This window comes from Dufourea novaeangliae, unplaced genomic scaffold (genome assembly GCF_001272555.1).
Source record: "Dufourea novaeangliae isolate 0120121106 unplaced genomic scaffold, ASM127255v1 scaffold72, whole genome shotgun sequence".
In the NCBI taxonomy this organism is placed as follows: Eukaryota; Metazoa; Arthropoda; class Insecta; order Hymenoptera; family Halictidae; genus Dufourea; species Dufourea novaeangliae.
This window is the reverse complement of record NW_015373947.1, coordinates 1,261,237-1,282,941: the sequence shown is the minus strand read 5'-3', so window position 1 is coordinate 1,282,941 and position 21,705 is coordinate 1,261,237. Positions and strand designations below refer to the sequence as shown.

Below are 21,705 nucleotides of genomic sequence, written 5' to 3'. Positions count from 1 at the left end.
GAAGAAAATATTTTGGTGTAACATTTTCTCATCCGGGGCTCCGTTTTCGAGAAAATGGACTTTAAAGTTTATTCAACTTTTAAACGAATTAGTACAATTTGCTTGTCGTGTATTCCACTACTGCGGTTGTCTCTGTCCGAGACAGTGTTTACAATCATCGATGATTGTGTGGATAAAACAATATAAAGTGTTTTTACTAATTACTCATTTTTTATTCTTTTTTACTACAAGCAAATTGTACTAATTCGTTTACAAGTTGAACAAATTTTGAAAACGGAGCCCCTGATGAGAAAATGTTATACCAAAATATTTTCCTCTTTTTTAACGTAGAATCAGTTGTACCACGATACTCACCCTGTATAATGGATAGTGAAAAACTCACCCTCTGGCGGGAAGTTCCATGACGTCCACGGTGACGCTGTTCACGTACAGCCGATCGTTGCACCAGAAGAAGCACAGGGATCTAGGCTGCAGCACGTCCATGTCGTATGTCCATGAAAGTTCGACTCGCCTGACTTTTCCAATTTCACCGGTCGCCCCCGCTGGATGCGCAACAACCATTCGCACCGTCGATCCGTGCTCCAGTTTCATGTACCCGCTGCACAAGTCCGCGGGTGAAAGAAGCAATAAATTTTATCTTTTCGAAAGTATCGTTCCCTGTCAAGCGTCACGATGCTGTGTATGCAAGTGGCTGAGCGACTTTGCTCTTAGAACATGACACTGTCAGCTTGTTTAACCACGTTACAAAGGTTCAATACATTTGTTTTGTCGATATTCTTTCACTTTACTGGTATACCGAATTTTTAGGGGTTAGATGGTCTTTTAGAGAGCAAAAATCGAGAGCCTTGTTAACCCAGAAGCTAAGCTATAGGATTTCAGTACTTAAGATTCTATAATTAAAAAGTGGCGAAGTTAGGAGTTTTCAGACGTTTAAAAGATCTATTTATATTTAGAAGAATGTTACCTAGGAGTTAAATCGACGTCACGTATGATGCCATTTTCAGCGTGGAGAGTGACTTTCATGAAACCTTGGACCCAACTTTCAGCGGTCGGTGGTCGCGCGAGGTTGATAGTAATCCTATAATGTCTCCCTTAAAAAAGAGAATAAACATTCAAATTATAATTAATAATGCTAATAAAGAGTGGGCGTAAAGATATATGTCTTGTTGAATATCATTTGAATAAATCAGAGCGTGTCAAGACTGAAACGTGAAGGAACACAGAGACATCAAAAACATGGTTATGAATCTTGATCGATGGGCGCAATTCCGGTTACAAGTTTCTAATCGATACTTATGTAGGGCAGACTTAAATCAATCTCTCGTGACATGTGGTGATAAGAGGGTGAAAGCAGACTTACAATTCTCAATAATAATTGCATAAATTCAACTTTTGAAATTATGCACTTTCCAAATTGACGATCGAAAAACTCTTTAGGTAAGTATACGATTAAAATGAAGAAAAAAAAGAAGGCTCCAATCCATTTTTTCTTATTTACATTAGCAGCTGAACTGTACAAACTTTTTATTTGTACTAAAATCCTTTAGGTTTCAATCGTTCGCCCACAGATGGCGCTGATTTCTCAAGGATAATAATTTGCCCTCCTCCGGGGCGGCTGTGGCGATACCGCAAAATACAAGTTGTAAGTTGTGTTCATTACAATGCAACCGAAACACTAACGAATAAAATGTTTACTTTGTAAATCTTATAAATTGTTATTAGGAAATCCACACTTACATCTTTATATCGTGAGGAGTCTAGTCATTTACAATAAAAGTGTCTTGGAGTGCAAAACGATTAATTATTGTGTATTTTTTAAATAAAAATTTCTATTAATTTCTAATAAGTTTCATGAAAATTGTTATCTTATTTAAAGGATGACATAGAATAAATCTAATACTTACTACAATAGGGGTCATCTTTGCCGGTGCTAAAGAAGAACTTTGACCCCAGTAGGGACAGAACATCTTGGCCCATGGCCTGTCGCCTGATCAGGGCGGGACTGGTGTCTGCATGGTATCCCATGACACCGCAGCTGAGGCTGTTGTTGCTCTTACAGGAGAAACACTCGCCCCTCAAGAAGCTGGTGTAACTGGAGCACTCGTGCGCCACGTATTGGCACCTGGAGTTTATGCTTTCAATGAATAGCTTTATGGCACGCACATGATTGCAAGCCACCAGCACCCTGGATGCCTCCTCGAGGCCTTCCTTTATCAGTGTCAGGGGCAAAGATGGAGTTGTTTCACTGAGATCTGTACAACCTGGCTGCTCCTTGCCGTTATTGGGGTAGAAGTCCAGGTGACCGCATGGCTGACTCATTCCGTACCCTGGAAGCCCTTATAGTATGCTAAATTAATCGAGTGTCTCTATTGTGAATCACATAAGTCTTTGGAGTCAGAGGAAACCGTTTCAGTGATTCACATATTTGTACGCATACTTCCAAGGTATCAGTTGAATGTAAAAATTTATATACAATTTCTGTTCACGTGTCTTCATTATTTTTACTTTTATCATACTTTACTGGAAAGTTTTTCTTAATTTTGAAATAAAATTCGCAATTTAGTACGTGTGTTTCTCAAATAAAGGAAACAGCGTTTTGTAAACAAATCTGTTAGTCACTGCATGTTCTGAAGACAAGAATCATCCTGGAGCATTTCTATGTGTTCTGAATTTTTTTTTTATGAAAGCAATGGAATCATAATTCAATCCAATGCCATTCGGGAGATACTTTTACTAATCCATTAAGCTGTCAAAAGCTCTTTTCCATATCGGGAATTGATTAATGCTATTTACAGCAGGGAAAGTGGCATTCTGGAATGATGGATGAATTGGACACAGTTGTCATTTAATACTTGTTTATATCATTCTTGATTAGTTTCCTTACCTAGGAAAAAGATGTTTTTACCATCGGTGTGAATGACGTCGACTAGCTTCGCGTCGGTGTAGTCCAGTCTCAGGTGACTAGGCATTCCTTGGAAATACGGCTCGGCAGGATCCAGACCAGTAATACGGCCGATATTTCCGTTCAGTTTCTCCCCTGCGTAGCCAGCTGTATGGGCACCCAGACTGTGACCAATTAGGTGTACATCGTTGGGATCCAGTCTGTAATTCGTCTGTGATTCACAGAATTTTATAAGTTCTACAGGACATTTTATAAGTTCTCCAAGATAGGCCAGTTTGCAACAGTTGATTTATTCATTATTTAAGTAAAAAAGAAAATTGTTATATTTTCAGTACCTGTAAATGTTTAACGAGATGAGCTATCTCAAGGCCAACAAGTCTGGTATTAGCAGTCGCCTGAGTGTAGAGTGGTAGACTTCCTCCAGCCCAGTCGACAATGACGACATTGTAGTCGTCATGCTTGAGTAACTCGTTCCTCATTTCCTACGGTTAATGAACATTTAGGTGACCTGGCTTCGATGGGGTATTTATAAAATAAAAGGATTCTTCAAACAGTTTGTCGATTTTTTCCTTTACATAAACAATATCCAATTCAATGACATATGACTTGTGTTTGAACAAATTGTATATAGTGATTCACCTAACTTGAAGACATAACATTGCTCTTGAGCTGCTTGTTCTGTGAAAAAAGTTGATGATACTTGAGTTGTATATAAGATCGATAAAGGTACCGAGACAATTAAATTACAAGGTAGACCATTTGGTGCGCTAGTCTAGTTTATTCCGAATTTTAATGTTATAAGATCGAACCTAATGAGCTGCTCAAGGTCAGTTTCCCCACCACGAATCAAGCACACTATGGGGGTGAATTGAAACAGTAACCTTTAAATGCTATTTAATTCTGATACAACTATAATGATATTAAGACGTTATATTTCGTTTATTTAGTGGACTTACCTTCACCCAATTACTAAGTGGGGTGTCTATAAAACCATGTATGATGAATTTTGTTTTTCGTTTTGGATTGAAGTGGGACCGTTTGATAGACTTGTCCTTGGCGACTATCAGCACCTGGCCCTGGAACACGAGCAAGAAATTAAAAAGAAAAAAAAAGGAAAAAGAACAATAAATAATTTTCGTTGAATAAATTAAACATTTAAGCTTCCTTGTTCTCGTGCATTAAGGAGCACCAGGTTTGCTTAATTAATTTAGACGGGACAAAGAGATCTAGACACCGATGGAGATCGATTTTCTCCGAGCTGTTTAATTAACGAATCTCACGAAATTCAAATCAACATAATTAAACGTAATTCCATGGATTTAACCGTTTCACATCCTTCACCCGTAGGCCTCTAATTAAGGAGTTGATTCACCGTGATAAATGCTCGCGAAACGTTTCCAGAAGGAAGAACCTACCTTGACGCCCAACGTAACAACAGGCAGAATAATTTTCACGCACTGAATTGTTACACACCACTAATTATCAATAAATTAATTGGAATTCTATGCTCTGCACTCACCTCTGTGGGATTCTCCTTTGTGTACAAGATGAACCGTGTGTTAATAACCTCACGCGGCAGGGGAAAGACATTCAGGGGTCTGTGGATCAGGTGGTACCAGCTCCTGGTTATGTTCAAACAGCCTAGCTCGTCGTAGCAACGTGTCTCGTTCTCGACTGATCATGCGAATCCAGATGATCACGAACAAGAGAAACTCAGTTAGTTCACACATTCATAATTCTTACGAAGATCAGGTAGATACCGATATTATAAGAAGGAGGTTCAATGTCCCATGGTCCATTCTTCAGAGGGTTGGAAAAGTAACGCTTTAGGGCAGAATTTGGTAAGGGACACGACGAAATTTAATCTGAAGGGTGTTCATCAATTGGAACTGATATATATGAGCTAAGGGGTTTAAGGTTGGAACCTATCAAGAAATAAGTTCAGTATTCTCTGTCTATAAACACGGTCTGCAGATCTCATTAGAATCGCTATCCTTATTATATAATAAGATCAGCTGACAATTGGGGGACTTATTTCATTCTAGGCACTGGAATAAACCAGTACCTCTCTATAATCGCGTTGCCAGTTTTAAGTACCGCGACTATAGAAAGGGAATATTATGTGTACAGTTTATTTGAATGAAATACTAAAGGGTCTAAAGTTGAAATCTATCAAGAAGTAAGTTCAGTATTCTCTGTCTATAAACACGGTCTGCAGATCTCATTAGAATCGCTATACTTATTATATAATAAAATCAGCTGACAATTGGGGGACTTATTTCATTCTAGGCACTGGAATAAACCAGTACCTCTCTATAATCGCGTTGCCAGTTTTAAGTACCGCGACTATAGAAAGGGAATATTATGTGTACAGTTTATCCGAATGAAATACTAAACGGTCTAAAATTGAAACTTATCAAGAGGTATGTTCAGTATTCTCTGTCTATAAACACGGTCTGTTAATCTCATTTGAATCTCTATCCTTATTATATAATAAAATCAGCTGACAATTGGGGGGCCTTATTTCATTTTAAGCATTCAAATGAATTAGTATCTCTCTATAAGTTCACAGACAGTTTTAATTAGCGTGAGTATAGAAAGGGAATATTATGTGTACAGTTTATCCGAATGAAATACTAAAGGGTCTAAAATTGAAACTTATCAAGAGGTATGTTCAGTATTCTCTGTCTATAAACACGGTCTGTTAATCTCATTTGAATCTCTATCCTTATTATATAATAAAATCAGTTGACAATTAGGGGGTTTTACTTCCTTCTAGGAACTGAAATAAACCAGTACCTCTCTATAATTGCGTTGCCAGTTTTAATTACCGTGACTATAGAAATGGAATATTGTGTGTACAGTTTATGTGAGTGCAAACTGAATGGTGGTTTTAGAAGGTAATTACATGGCAACCATGGAATGTTGACTTCGATTCGGTCACTACGCGCCCACTGCCAGGGGTCCAGGATTCCGGCGGAGCAGATAACAGGAGCCAATGCGACGAGTAGCAGAATCGAAGCTCCTTCGCCCTCGGTGACTCCTTGCTTCTTACCCCTCATTCTGCAACAGATCGCGATGAATTATTCGACTGGTTTCGATTCCTTTAACCTTTTTTCTCCCAAAAAGTGAAGATCCCCATCTTTACCCATTCTATTTTACATTATACAGTAAATCCTCGATGAGTGTTCATGTCTGAAGAAGTTTCAGAGTTGCTAACAACTGATAAGGAGTCAGAGCATTTTGATGTGTTCAGGGAACATCCCATTTTTGGGATTTTATTCCCAACATCGGTACCCCGAAAATTTCAGGTTTTTTTTAGTAAAGTACCGAACAAAATAAAAATTCATGCGATATTTTATAACACACCAAGGAGGTCTGACACCCTTAAGCACTAAATCACACGAATGAAACTTTATCGTAACTACGTTTCGTTCGAATGATCTGAAGCATAATGCAGTAAATCCTCAATGAGTGTTCGAAGGCCCTTCGACATTAATAAGGGGAGATACCCAGACGTAATGCTGACTTTTTAATGAGGTTTAACACAGTGGCTATTAGCTTATGAAATATTCAATGTCCAGAACCTTCGAACACTCATCGAATATTTACTGTATTTTTTGAAAATTTCAGAAATTTCTTGAAAAGTCTTTGTAAATGATTGCAATGAAAGTTGATAAATAATGTGTAATACGGAAAAATATAGGTCCTGAATGTGATTCGTTTCCACAAACCGGGTAACCGACACGTGCACGACTTTCATTCGCATTGCAACTGCTCGTAACCGATTCCCACAATCCTCGGGATACCCATTCGCGTGGACTTAATGAATGAAAAATCACGTGCAAAAAACAGTGTCCGTTTCGCAAATAGGTGAATGGAATTGAAACACGGATAAGATCGGGCATGCAACTCGATCTAAACGCGATAATTCCAAGATTCAACATAATGTTTGGAAAATGCGCAAGTTGACTGTTTAATTAACACGGCTTGCTTCTTTTCATGGGCACATATTTTCCACGTGTGGTAATCCTCTGTCTTTTTTGCTATCAGAAGAAAATCAGCACTGGCTGACATCGGAATACCTTTTTACGTTTCACAGATGACCATATTACACAACAATAATTCTTAGAATTTTGCAATTGTAGCACAGATGATTCTCTATATTTTTCAAAGAGTTCAAAAGACCTTGATCCAACGACACACATCACTGATGTAAATATTTTTTTTTATGTGATCCTTTTGCACAGGTAAGACTTGTAGTTTCCACTTGTCACACATATTAATAACAATCGATCGATCAGGAAATAATTCAATGAATGATCACCTGTCACAGACTCGTGGCTTGGTGGCGATCAAGCGGTCGGAATTAGTTGCTCGAAAGATTCGCATCACCCAGAAGATCGTTACTAAATGCCCGAAAGAATGGTCAGCGTGAAAAAAGTTGCCATTTCATCCTGGTGGGGGACAGAACGATGGCCTTCGAGGATAAGGAAACCTTGCCCGGACACGTCTTATTAATTCGTAAAACATTCAGGGGCCCCATATTCTGATATTTATTTCGTCATTTGATCGGCTTGGAGCCTCGAGGGAACCGGTAAAAACAATCATAAATGGCGAAAAAAGACGACAGCAAGCAGTGACCTTTGTATTTCTCTTAATTCACGAGCCTCTATCCCCGAAAGGATCGCCGAGTCTTTTCATTTTAATTATTCAGTTCGCCATTCTGAAGGAGTTTGGTTAGAGGTTCTTGGTGAAAAATGGTACAATCAATATGGATTTATAGAGAATTTTTAGTTATCGATTAAAGTGGTAAGTTTATTTAAATTGTTGTCGAGGAAATCATCTTTAAGAAAAGTATACTTTCTACCCCTTAACGTGGAACGTTGCGGTTAAAAGCGCTATCATTGCGCGGATTCCGCGCCCTTTACGGCCAGAAAAATGCGGAATAAAGGGGGAATGCGTGGAAAAAGGTAACGGTAACCTGGGAACCTGTATAACGGTTGCGAATAAGGTCAGCGTTCGTGAGGAATGTCGCACGATAGCCTGTTCGTCTGCATTTTTCATCAGCAGCTGCGCAAAGAGCCGATGGCAAGATATCGTGTTGACGAAGCTCTTGAATCGCTTGAAATCGCTCGGGTCAATTCATCGATAACTACACAATCATAGTCAAGTCTCGAAGTCTATTGAAAACTGCTCAATTTTCTGAGTTTCCTAACCCAAACGCAATCTAGACGAAAGTACTTCCAGTTAATCCTCTTTCTTGAAGTCTAGCAATAAAACTCAAAGTCCACAATCTTAGGGTATGAAACTTAGGTTATGTCCTAACCCTAACCTAATCCAGACCAAAGTCCATCCAGTTAATCCTTTTTCTTGAAGTCTAGCAATAAAACTTGAAGACTACAATCTTGGGATATGTTCTAATTCAAACCTAATCCAAACCAAAGACCATCCAGTTAATCCTCTTTTTTGAAGTCTAGTAATAAAACTCAGAGTCCACAATCTTAGGGTATGTCCTAACCCTAACCTAATCCAGACCAAAGTCCATCCAGTTAATCCTTTTTCTTGAAGTCTAGCAATAAAACTCGAAGACTACAATCTTGGGATATGTTCTAATTCAAACCTAATTCAAACCAAAGACCATACAGTTAATCCTCTTTTTTGAAGTCTAGTAATGAAACTCAAAGTCCACAATCTTAGGGTATGTCCTAACCCTAACCTAATCCAGACCAAAGTCCATCCAGTTAATCCTTTTTCTTGAAGTCTAGCAATAAAATTCGTAGACTACAATACAATCTTAGGGTATGGAACTTAGGTTATGGCCTAACTCAAACCTAATCCAGACCAAAGTCCATCCAGTGAATCCTCTTTCTTGAAATCTAGAAATAAAACTTGAAGACTACAATTTTAGAGTATGGCCTAACTCAAACCTAATCCAGACCAAAGACCATCCAGTGAATCTTCTTTCTTGAAGTCTAGCAATAAAATTCGTAGACTACAATACAATCCTAGGGTATGGAACTTAGGTTATGGCCTAACTCAAACCCAATTCAGGCCAAAGTCCATTCAGTTAATCCTCTTTCTTAAAGTCTACCAGTACAACATGAAGTCTAAAATTCTGTAGTATGAAACGTTTGGTATGTCGATCACCACCCTATCAAAGGGATCAAAGTATCTTGGATCCTCAATTGAAATTTCTTCTCAGTTGAATTTTTAATTATTCCTCAGCCCATTTTTGTGTTTTCACCTAGTCATTCCCAAACTTTCATTCGTCCCTATCGATTAACTAACCCTCGCCTGGCGACCCAACGTATCAATCCGCTATCTGTTCAGTCCGATGCACCCTGTTTCAAGGCTGTCCGCGTTCCAAGACCCTGATCACGAGGTCCTTCCAAGGTGAACTAGCGTTTGACACCTCTAAAAGCACACGTTCTCGCTAACACACACACACACGTGTTAAAATTCGCGGATTCCAATTTCGCCAGTCGTTTCCAAACAAATCTGCCCACGTAACAGCCAGGTCTGACGTCGTTCGGATTGCATAATTCTAGATCGGTGTCACCTAAAAAAACGCAGAAGGACCCACGCTAGCTTGCGACCCGACGAGATGTTTACCCGCTCCGTGGCTTACGTAAAGATCCCAACTCGTGTTTTGTTGATCCGTAGAGGGGAATGGAGGGGGATCGACTTCTCGAAAATGTTTTCATTACCGCTGGAAAGCGTATCGTCACGGAACAGACGGGGAACAGAGGGAGAGAAAGAAGGTCCCAGGTCGGTAATGGCGCGGGATGGACACCGAGCGAGCCCGAAAACCGGTACAGCCTCCGCTCGCATTTCACCGTGGCTTTGGGTATTAAATAATTATTATTTCGAAAGCGAGAGTGTAACCACGGCGCCAGCGTCGGCTACGTCAACACGTACGGCGACCGTGGTCTTTCTCTCCCCCACTCTTTCTCTCTCTGTGTTGCTCCCAGTGATTCGCAAATTCGTTCCCTGTAAGAGTTTTTTTACAATTTGGTTTTTCCGGTTAGCTTTTGACCATAGAGTAGTATCCAAGAGCCCTCTAATTAAACTATCCGAATCTGTATGTTGTAATACAAAAATAGTTATGGCAGTTTATGGATGTTAATGAACAAATCCTGTATCTTTTTATTGAAGGTTAGGAATTATTGCCTTAAACCAATTGTGCTCAGATTTTGGAAATGTGGTCCTAACCCAAGTATGATGGAAGTTAGGAACTGTGGTCTTCAACCCAATTGTAATCAGAGTTAGAAATTGTAGTCTTGACCCAACTGTGATCAAAGTTAGGAATTGTGGTCTTAACCCAACTGTGATCAAAGCTAGAAATTGTGGACTTGACCCAACTGTGATCCAACTTAAGAATTGTGGACTTGACCTGACTGTGTTCAAACTTAGGAACTGTGGTCTTCACCCTATTGTAATCAAAGTTAGGAATTGTGGTTTTGACCCAACTGTGATTCAACTTAGGAATTGTGGTCTTAACCCAACTGTGATCAAACTTAGAAATTTTAGTCTTAACACACTTGTAATCAAAGTTAGGAATTGTGGTCTTAAGCTAACTGTGATCAAACTTAGCAGTTGTGATCTTAACCCAACTGTGATCAAAGTTAGAAATTGTGGACTTGACCCAACTGTGATCCAACTTAGGAATCGTGGACTTGATCCGACTGTGTTCAAACTTAGGAATTGTGGTCTTAACCCAATTGTAATCAAAGTTAGGAATTATGGTTTTGACCCAACTGTGATTCAACTTAGGAATTGTGGTCTTAACCCAACTGTGATCAAACTTAGAAATTTTAGTCTTAACACACTTGTAATCAAAGTTAGGAATTGTGGTCTTAAGCTAACTGTGATCAAACTTAGCAGTTGTGATCTTAACCCAACTGTGATCAAAGTTAGAAATTGTGGACTTGACCCAACTGTGATCCAACTTAGGAATTGTGGACTTGATCCAACTGTGATCCAACTTAGGAATTGTGGACTTGATCCGACTGTGTTCAAACTTAGGAATTGTGGTCTTAACCCAACTGTGATCAAACTTAGAAATATTAGTTTTAACACACTTGTAATCAAAGTTAGGAATTGTGGTCTTAAACTAAGTGTGATCAAACTTAGCAGTTGTGATCTTAACCCATCTGTGATCAAAGTTAGAAATTGTGGACTTGTCCCGACTGTGTTCAAACTTAGGAATTGTTGTCTTACCCCAACTGTGATCAAACTTAGGAATTGTGGTCTTAACCCACTTGTAATCAAAGTTAGGAATTGTGGTCTTAAACTAACTGTGATCAAACTTAAGAATTGTGGACTTCACCTGACTGTGTTCAAACTTAGGAACTGTGGTCTTAACCCACTTGTAATCAAAGTTAGGAATTGTGGTTTTAAACCAACTGTGATCAAACTTAGCAGTTGTGGTCATGACCCAACTGTGATCACAGCTAGAAATTGTGGTCTTAACCCACCTGTGACCCAACTTGGGAATAGTGGTCTCCTAATTGTGCTCAGATTTAGGAATTGTGATCTTACCCCAATCCTCAAAATGAGCCCGATTTCAAAATGGGAGTATAATGAAGTAAAGTGACTTTCTTCTTGGAAAACAGAAACCTGTCGATATTCATTCGTTGTTTTTTACTGGCATTCCTGAGATTTCAGTCCAGTCATCATCGTATCCGCCTAGTAAATTAAATAGCCGATCGCGAGAAATTTGCCACGCACAGCATTCTTATTGTTCCGTTTGCATTCTTACGGTTCAATAATTTCCCCCGAAAACTCTCTAATCACGTTTCACATCCGGATATCGGCGCAGAAAGTGGATGACTAGTTTGGGCCAGGAAACTTCGATCGAGGCATTAGAGATCGTGCAAGCTGCGCCTTTGGACGACCCCATTTTCCCGTTGAAAAATGCTGGTGAAAACCAGGCACTAATAATTCTATTTACGCTTAGAATAGTTGTGATCAGTGGAATTGAACGTTCTTTTCTTGTCCCTTTTTCATCATTACTGAACGATTATTTTTTTTCGCCATAAACGACCAGGTCTGCTGAACGCGATAAGTACACCTTAGCAAGTGGTAAACTCGATCAAGGTATAATATACAATGTATTATTTACAATCGATGACTAATGCACACATTGCATAATGAGTTGAGGCAAGTGATCATCACAAAAAGCTGGAAATTGTTGTGTGCCTGTTATTGGAGTTTGCACTTGTGGAGAAACTACCAAATGATGGAGTGTACGTTATTTGTTGGGCTGATGCCTGAATTTTGCTGTAGTTTATAAAGTGGAAAGAGAGGAATAAAAAAAAATAAAAACTATTAGACCAGATGCAAAAGCAGAAGCAATATTGAGAAAGATGCCCTGATTAACTGCAGACAAATTAGCTTCTCGGGGTCGTCAGTTATCGTAATAAATTCTAAAACGATTAGGGAACCATGTAGGCGTTTTCAGAGAAATATAGAGTAAAACGACAGATAGTGGTCCAATTACCTGTATCTCTATCGGAGTCATAAGAGACTTGGTACCATCTGCAGATCAGCTGGAACCATTTCCAACATCCGTTTCTGATTCTGATGCTAATGAAATCTGTATCCAGTGAATCGCTAAGAATGTAATTAAGGGAAAGTTTTTTTTATCGTGACAAATTGACAGGCCATACCCATAACCTAATACACTCATTACCAGAAGTACAAAATAACAGAAGACTTTAGAGAAATTGGCCAGCGATTGGATCAAGAGGACTTGTCACTGGAGGAGACCTCATCCACGCCATAATAGGGTCATGTAGCTCACAAACCATCTCATAGAATATCATATACTCTGATTGCTAACTAAATAATAAAAAAATATTTATAATTCTTTCCAGACTTTTTCTTTATTTTCTTCGAAATCCGTATGTCGCACGAAAAAAAGTAGTAGAACATAAAAGATGCTCCTCGTCTAGATCTACGACTTTTGTCCGACGTATTTTTTTATACGAACAATAACTTAGAGGATAATCGGATAAAATCGACTCTGTGTGCGTTTAAGTACTTCACCCTTTCCCCTTATCCAATCGAGCTAAAATTTCACACAGATTATTTCTTCTATTAACTGAAACTATTCCAGGGGTGCGGCGAAAAAACTCATTAAAAAAACGTTTGGCGCGAAAATGATTCGAAAGTTGAAAATCAGAGGCACCCTAGTGTCCATACAAGGCTACCGGCGTACCGCAAATGGCGGGTAATTTGAATTGCAGGCACCGCTAGATACGTTATTCCTAAATAGAAACTTCGACCGGACCCGTACGAACGATCGATCGATCACGGACTTGTCGCCTGGCATACTACGTCTTGTTTTCACATAACAGTCTCCCGACATGGTCCAGACAGGAGTCGTTTGAGAGCTACTGACATACCGACGTATCTACGCAGAGGACACGAAGAGGGGGCCCCCACGATTGTGGCCTACATTCGACGTCCTTCCCTCCGGCAATGCTGTACCACTTCCTGCACACACACGCCTCTCTCTTCCTCCAAACCGACTGGGTCGTTTTTCTTTTTTCGTTCGGCTTCCTCTCCCTTTGCCGGCTTTCCTCTTTCTTGTCTACCAGCCGGGGAATGCGTCGACGAAGAAAGTCGTCTACACGGGGGACCAACAGCGGGGAAAGTAGACGTAGGGTGGAAGCTACGTCCTCTATTTGTTCCTTGTTCTTTTCTTTTATTTTCGTCCCATTAGGAAGATAAATCCTGTCGTTAACCGATCCAGGTTGGGACCCAATGTCAGACATTAGCATACTGAACGGAACGGGGTGAAATCATAATTTTCATCGAGTTACCTAACTCCTGGGGTCCTCTTAGACTCTGGACTCTGTTCGTTGGGCTCTTCTGGATACTTCCATGAAGTTTCTCTGACGGGTTCTTGCTTCACACGTGCCAGAAATCCGTCCGGCTGTGACGTGTGTAAACTGTCTGTCTCGGAGATGAGTCCTTCCCCCCTGATTCGTGAAAATTCCAGGTGGAATATCACCTAAGGAACTGGAGATTTGACTACTGCACATATGTCGCTAATTTTACGATTTTCTACTGCACTCGATGTATTTTGTTTCATGAAAATTAACTTGACCTTGAAATTCTCTTCACTACTCTACCTTTCAAGAAATTATTTACACCACACGATGTCCCTCTCCATACCGAATAACTTTTGTAAAATAATTTTTATCATATATTCAATTCCTTGGGAGATATTCCACCGGTTCCAGTGCAACAATGACACCCTGTATGACGTGTAAACAAAAATCACCCGGAATCCGTGGATAGGGAGAAAAAGGATTCGCGTCATGCGGATCACCTTGACATTTATCAGGACGATCGTTGGTGTCTGGACCCGCGAAAGGCCACGGGATCGATGAGCCTTGATGCAGGAGCAAAAGCCAGACTCTTACCTGTCAGGTTGTGGAAGGCTGTTCCAGTTGAATCTCTGAACTACCGTGATGCACGTACGTACGTACAATGATCGTTGATTAAGCGGACGTGAAATTCTTGAGAAAGTTCTTAATCGAACCGAAGTTAGACGAGCCTAACCCTCCCCTTCACCCTCTATCTCTCGACCATGGGGATATCTAGCTCTCGCCTAAGTCCAGGTGTTTCCCACTCTAATAAACGTATCGGAATGTGACGACGGCTATACTGTTATTACGATGTCGTCTCGGTGCACGTGAACTTGAAAGGTGACGAGCAAGCTGGTTTATTAAAGGTACGATAAACAGACCTAATTACATGAATCACCCGCGGCGGCAGCAGGCACTAATGTTTAGGGTATTGACAGCTGCTAAAGGAAACGAATTGACGACGGCTGATTGGACTACCGATTAACCAGTGGAATTACTTCTCTTGGGGTGATGGAATGTAATAACGGTTTGACGATTCGAGTTGTAAAATATTCTAAACGCTATTCGCTAGGGGTCACCATTGACCCAGCCGCCGCTTTAGATGATTAGTACACCCAGAGTAGAGTATTTACGATCTCACTATATGTACAGATTCCAGAACCTATATCTATCAGTGATATCTTGTTAACGGGTCATAATTGACCCAGCTGTCGCTTTAGATGATTAGTACAGCCAGAGTAGAGTATTTACGATCTCACTATATGTACAGATTCCACAACATATATCTATCAGTGATATCTTGTTAAAGGGTCATAATTGACCCAGCTGTCGCTTTAGATGATTCGTACACCCAGAGTAGAGTATTTATGATCTCACTATATGTACAGATTCCAGAACATATATCTATCAGTGATATCTTGTTAACGGGTCATAATTGACCCAGCTGTCGCTTTAGATGATTCGTACACCCAGAGTAGAGTATTTACGATCTCACTATATGTACAGATTCTAGAACCTATATCTATTAGTGATATCTTGTTAAAGGGTCATAATTGACCCAGCCGTCGCTTTAGATGATTCGTACACCCAGAGTAGAGTATTCACGATCTCACTTTATGTACAGACTCCATAACCTATATCTATCAGTGATGTTTTGTTAACGGGTCATAATTGACCCAGCCGTCGCTTTAGATGATTCGTACACCCAGAGTAGAGTATTTACGATCTCACTATATGTACAGATTCCACAACATATATCTATCAGTGATATCTTATGAAAGGGTCACAATTGACCCAGCCGCCGCTTTAGATGATTCGTACACCCAGAGTAGAGCATTCACGATCTCACTCTATGTACAGACTCCATAACCTATATCTATCAGTGATGTTTTGTTAACGGGTCATAATTGACCCAGCCGTCGCTTTAGATGATTCGTACACCCAGAGTAGAGCATTCACGATCTCACTCTATGTACAGACTCCATAACCTATATCTATCAGTGATGTTTTGTTAACGGGTCATAATTGACCCAGCCGTCGCTTTAGATGATTCGTACACCCAGAGTAGAGTACTTACGATCTCACTATATGTACAGATTCCACAACATATATCTATCAGTGATATCTTATGAAAGGGTCACAATTGACCCAGCCGCCGCTTTAGATGATTCGTACACCCAGAGTAGAGTATTTACGATTTCACTATATGTACAGATTCCAGAACCTATATCTATCAGTGATATCTTGTTAACGGGTTATAATTGACCCAGCTGTCGCTTTAGATGATTCGTACACCCAGAGTAGAGTATTTGCGATCTCACTATATGTACAGATTCCAGAACATATATCTATCAGTGATATCTTGTTAACGGGTCATAATTGACCCAGCCGTCGCTTTAGATGATTCGAACATCCAGAGGAGAGTATTTATGACTTCCCTATTTAGGTTCCAAAGCCCATATTTATCAGTGATGTTTTGTTAGGGGTCACAATTGACCCAACGACCGACTTGGATGATCTACTCACAGGGTATAGTATTTACGATCTCACTATGTAGGTCCCAGAACCTATATCTGTCTGTGATATCTTGTCAGGGGTCACAATTGACCCAGCCGTCACCTTAGATGATTTGTACCCCAGGATAGACTATCTAATTATTTAAAAACAAAACTTTGACATGATTCCTGTGATTTTTGTTTTTATGGGACTCGGGACAATTTTTAATTTTACTTTTCATTGTTGGTGTACTATAGTTTCATTGATGAGTTGAAAGAAGAAAAAAAAATTGCATGGCTATCTATAGAAGGGAAGAATCGTCGAGTTCATTCTCATGACTGACTCCACTGTCCTGTAGAGAAATGCTTTCGATTTATATTTACGTGTGACGTAATCATACTTTTCTCCATCCCTTTTTCTTCGCCTACGCGTGTCGGACATGGTTATGCAACACGCATGACCAGAAATTCGCGGGCCATGAAATAAATTTCACTGGCTCTATCCTAGACGACCGCATTAATAATTTTTTTTTTTGCGAAACGATCGATTCGATGACTCATGGCGCTGGTCATATTCGAGTTGTAGAAACAGTATCTTTTGCATATGTGCAAGTCAGCGTAACTGTTGATAGATTTTGAAAGACGTTATGTTATCTCTTGATTTATTATACAAGGTGATCATAATGTAAAGAAATAGATTTGAACATTATATTTCACTCAGTGTAGTAATTAAGCTATATGTGAATAGTCTACGAAACCTTTAATTCTAAATGTAAACTTTATATCGAGCAATTTGTTTAAACAATTCTTAGCTTGATGTATCACTTGAGAATATCAGACAATTTAAAACAGTGAGTAATCGTCACAAGTGTATAGTGGACAATCATAATCACGGACGCCATTTTGTGAAACATCGGTAATTTAAAAATTAAGAGATTGTTAGGTTATATAACATTTTTCCAACAACACTGAGAGAAATTAACGTGAATAATTTGGCACCTGGATAATGTGACTTCCATGTTCGTTGGAATCGCTAAATGGCTACCACGAAAATCTAATTTCGCGTTACAAACATACACTGAAACCGGTAGGTTACGTAAATGGAAAACATATCCGAATGATTATCGTGACCGGCGGACAAATAAATGAAAAAAAAAAGATAAAAGCCCCGCAAGGTAGGCTTAATTGCGAACCATTTGTTTACCCGCATTGAACGAAAAACACTGTATCCACGTCGTACACGCTTTCACTGGTTTCAAAACTAAGTGACCGACCGATTTATGCACACAAGACGCCCGCGAGAAATTACACCATCCGAAGAATTTCAATTACTTTCCACGGGCTTTAACATTGCTAATTGCTGATTCGCGCGCCACGGCGCGTACACGAACACGATTCATTGTTACGAGATTCTGGAAACCACTCTCGACAGCGATAATTCATCAACCAATTAATCATCCATATATCTGGTGGACTAAAAAATAATTTTTTTGGGAAATTGTGTAATCGTTTTAAGTATTTATAATAGGATTACTTCACTTATCCACAGGGTACAAATAGTCATACCTGGCGATTGGGTCAGCAATAACCCACAACGAAATCTAGTCACCGTATTTATCCACGGGTCACCAGTGACCCGGCCATAGGCAGAGGTTGGGTAGTAACCAACAACGAAATTTGGTCACTATGATCATCCATGGGTCATCAGTGACCCGGCCATAGGATGCGATTGGGTAATGACCCACAACGAAATTTGGTTACTGTGATCATCCATGGGTCACCGGTGACCCGGTCATAGGAAGACGTTGGAAAGTGACCCACAACGAAATCTGGTGACAGTGCTCATCCACGGGTCGCCAATGACCCGGTCATAACTCAGGAGAAGGTGAACCCTCGGACAGCAGTGCTAGGGTCTATTCTGACCCAAAATCACACGTAACATTCTAGCTAACTCTTAGATCAGGATATTTCGAAGAAATACTTCCAAAATAGGTACATCTACAAGTAGATGATTTGGAATCTATCTGAACCAAAGTACCTACTACTATTGTCCATTCCATCATCAAGAACATCAGCTTTCTGAGAGCTGAAGCAACACGGTGAAGTTCCACGGAAACTTCATTTAATACGCGGCACTTCCGGTATCATGTATGCTTCACGTTGCAGCTCGTCACTTCCTATGCAATTAGTCACGGTAGCGGCGCGAGGCAAGCCGTCTGAATGAAGTCTTAGCAGTCGCCGGAAATTCTCAAACGTGAGAAGAAACGGCGCGGCGCGAATAAAAAAAAAAAAAACGTTTTCTGGTTTGGAAGCGTGTGCCACTTTCGAGGACCTGGCGTTGGCCGGCAATAAAATTTTTCCCGCTCGTGATTCGACGTCCAGATTGTTCGATCGTTATTTACGAGCGACAATAAAGCATTACACGCCTATTCACCCAGCGCGCGAGAAAAATGTTCGCGAAATGAAAGGCCAATTTCTGGCTTGTAAACCCGGTCGAAATGGGTCGAACCTGTAATTCGTCCTTTCACGAGAATTTTCTACGCGCAAGAGTGTCTACAACACCGTAGCCAAGAGTTAATATCGATGCGTTTGTTCAGTTTTTCCGTATCTAGTTGAATGTTCTATCCTGTTGAATGTTCCGATTTTCGTCGGAAAGAAATGGTTCTCAAAAGTTTGTTTTTGTAAATCCTAATGAAATGGGTGGAGCCTGTAATTCGTTCGTTCGCAAGACTTTTCTATCCGCAGAAATGTTTAATACAACGTGACTAAGAGCTAGTATCTACGCATCAGAGTTGGGTACAATTTTATTCGTAAAAAGCAACAGTAACTTGGATCGTCAACCTGACCTTTGAACAGTTAATGAAATGAAATAATTGTTTGCCAAGTATCTACTCATTCTAGAAGAAGTATTATGTTATGGTAAAAATTGAAATTTTCACGGTTATGCCATTAAAAATCGCGATATACTTAATAACGAATTTGCCCATTTCTGCTATGCATTTCGATGTTTGGCGAATGCGACCATTTTAATGCTCGAACCGACACGCCTGGACCGTTTTTACCCCCCGATTTTCGTCGGAAAGTGACGATCGTCGAAAGTACAGAAAGAAAGTTTTTTTTCGAGTTTGTAAAGACCTCTTCCCCGTCTTGTATAATAATATTATGGATCGTTTCAAGTGCAGAGCGTCAGTGAATGTGTAACACGTCAGCGGTGAGCCGCTGAAACCGCAAGCGTCGTCCGTTTGCGCCTGGCGAAAGAAAGCCAGAAAGGTGGAAAGGAACGGGGTTTGGGCAGCTGGGCGAATTCGATTTTATGGGAGCGTAAATTTCACCGGTTAACGTGTTTCGACAATAAACCTTCTTATTCTCGTCCAGGCCAGCCGTCCAATCATCTTGTTCTCGAGCGACCTTCCAGAATTCGTCTAAACGTCGACACCGTTTGTATGATCGACGGTATTTTTCTTCGAATAGTCTACTGGTCAATTATGTTCATAAAGCATCGTGGATACCGGATGAAAATAATTCCCATTTAATCACCCATCATTCGAGTCGCTATCTTGATCGAGATGAGCGCAAAATAAATTCCCCGGGAAGATAAAGCTAACTGTTAGGAGATGGATTACGACCTTCGTCGTGGCTCGGAACCGGTTCAGCTAGAGGTGGCGATTCCGCGATAAAAGAAGCAAAATGACTCGATCCTGGTTCTCTTTTAACGAAGGATTCCAAAAGAGATGTTCGCAGTTCGACTGTTCAACGGCTGCTAGCGTGTTGTGTGTCGAAGATGAAGGGGACAATCTGTTTCCTGACGATCTTTTGGTTAGCTTTGGGGTTAGACGCTCGTTCGATACCAGAGCTTGAAGCAGCCGAACCTGACCCTTCGTGGATATTGCCTACGCTACCTCCACGAACAACTGTTGAATATATTCCGCCAGGGGCTGCTATCGTAGCCTTACCCTACCGCCCATGCCCTGAAGGCCAAAGAATGGACAATCGTGGGATATGCCGAAAGGTTCTATAGATTCATCTCAAAGGGTGTCCTTCATCAAATGAAGGTGGGTAATGAAATATATTTATGCACTAATTTATAATCTTCACTTATAATGCTCTAGGTTCTTGCTTAGCTTGCGTTAGGCATTGAAAGAACTTTCAGTATGTAGGACTCCACTGTAAATTTAACTCCTACAAGAACCTGTTATTGTCCAGGGTCGTCCAGTGGTAATTGCAGTTCTGTATGCAGATCAAATGCAGAAGTAAAAGTATAAATTTCGTTCAATTGACGGCCTGTTTCAGTTCTGTAACACAGTTATGATTTTTTAATGATTCTAATTTCTGGCTTTCGCATTTGTAAACATAGACAACCACAAATTAAATAAACATAGTGTTTCTGTTATAGCATTTAGAGTCTAATGTTAGACCAACTGCTTCGTGATTGACATAATTGCCACTAGATGGCCACATACATTAACTGATTCTCACAAGTGTCGTGCAGGAAATGTTTTCAATTTAATCACGTTATATTATTGTTATAACATATTCCAATTAGGAATATACAATTTTTCTGTTGAAGTCTCCGCCTCTTAAAATCTTGAGACTGTAAAATATTTTAAATTCAAAATCTCCCGCCCTTATTTTTGACCAAAATGGTATATAACGGTGAAGGTCAATGCCGAATTCTATTAAGGGAAAATTTTTCTTTTTTAGATGACCAGCAGTAGAAGCCCACGTGGACGAAGAATATAATAATAAATTGTATAACAGAACAAAAGAATTATTTTTGACCCAACAAAACTTTTTATGGAAAGTATGAAATAAAGAATATGGCTACGGATCATGTGACTCTATTTCCAAATAACTCAAGAAATCACTGTTTTCACTTTTTCATTCGTTTCCCCTTATCTGAACAACATTTTTCTCCACTCTAATCGAACAGTCGCAATCGTCCCACTTTCTAATCATCCTCGTCGTAGGTAAATTCCATTTTCAAGCTAGTCGCCTTTATCCCTGCAGGTTATTTACATAATTCGTGTGCGGTTTTCCGCAGGCCGTTGCACGGCCGTCGGAAAGTGTTGAGTTTCAACCACAATGAAATCTGGTCAGTGTTCATCCACGGGTCGTCAGTGACCCGGTCATAGGAGAAAGGTCAGTAGTAATCCATAACAAAATCTGGCAACAGTGTTCCTTCACGGGTCACCAATGACCCGATAATAGGAACAGGGTCAGTAGTGACCCGGCCACAGGTTCATGGTCAGTAGTGATCCAAAACGAAATCTGATCATTGGTCATTTGACGGGTCGCCAGTGACCCGGCCATAGGAGCAATGTCAGTAGTGACCCTAGAAAATACGAAATAAATAATGTGGCAACGCAACATGTGTCTCTATTCGCAAATACCTCATCCACAAGAAATCCCTGTTTTGAATTTTTCA

At 40.1% G+C, this 21,705-nt stretch overlaps 1 protein-coding gene across 2 annotated transcripts in view; it reads right to left on the bottom strand.

Annotated features, from left to right (window-relative positions):
* LOC107186111 (pancreatic triacylglycerol lipase-like) overlaps positions 1-21,705 on the bottom strand; it is a 37,685-nt gene that overhangs the window by 985 nt on the left and 14,995 nt on the right. The window contains exons 2-9 of one of the 2 annotated variants that reach the window (XM_015573918.1): positions 5,811-5,965; positions 4,422-4,576; positions 3,859-3,978; positions 3,238-3,384; positions 2,885-3,113; positions 1,905-2,336; positions 965-1,091; positions 383-598 (exon numbers count right to left, since the gene is read on the bottom strand). In XM_015573918.1, coding sequence (XP_015429404.1) covers positions 383-598; positions 965-1,091; positions 1,905-2,336; positions 2,885-3,113; positions 3,238-3,384; positions 3,859-3,978; positions 4,422-4,576; positions 5,811-5,964 — 1,580 coding nt within the window. In that variant the 5' untranslated portion in view covers position 5,965. The remainder of the gene's footprint in view (positions 1-382; positions 599-964; positions 1,092-1,904; positions 2,337-2,884; positions 3,114-3,237; positions 3,385-3,858; positions 3,979-4,421; positions 4,577-5,810; positions 5,966-21,705) is intronic. The other variant, XM_015573919.1, reaches the window with a different exon arrangement.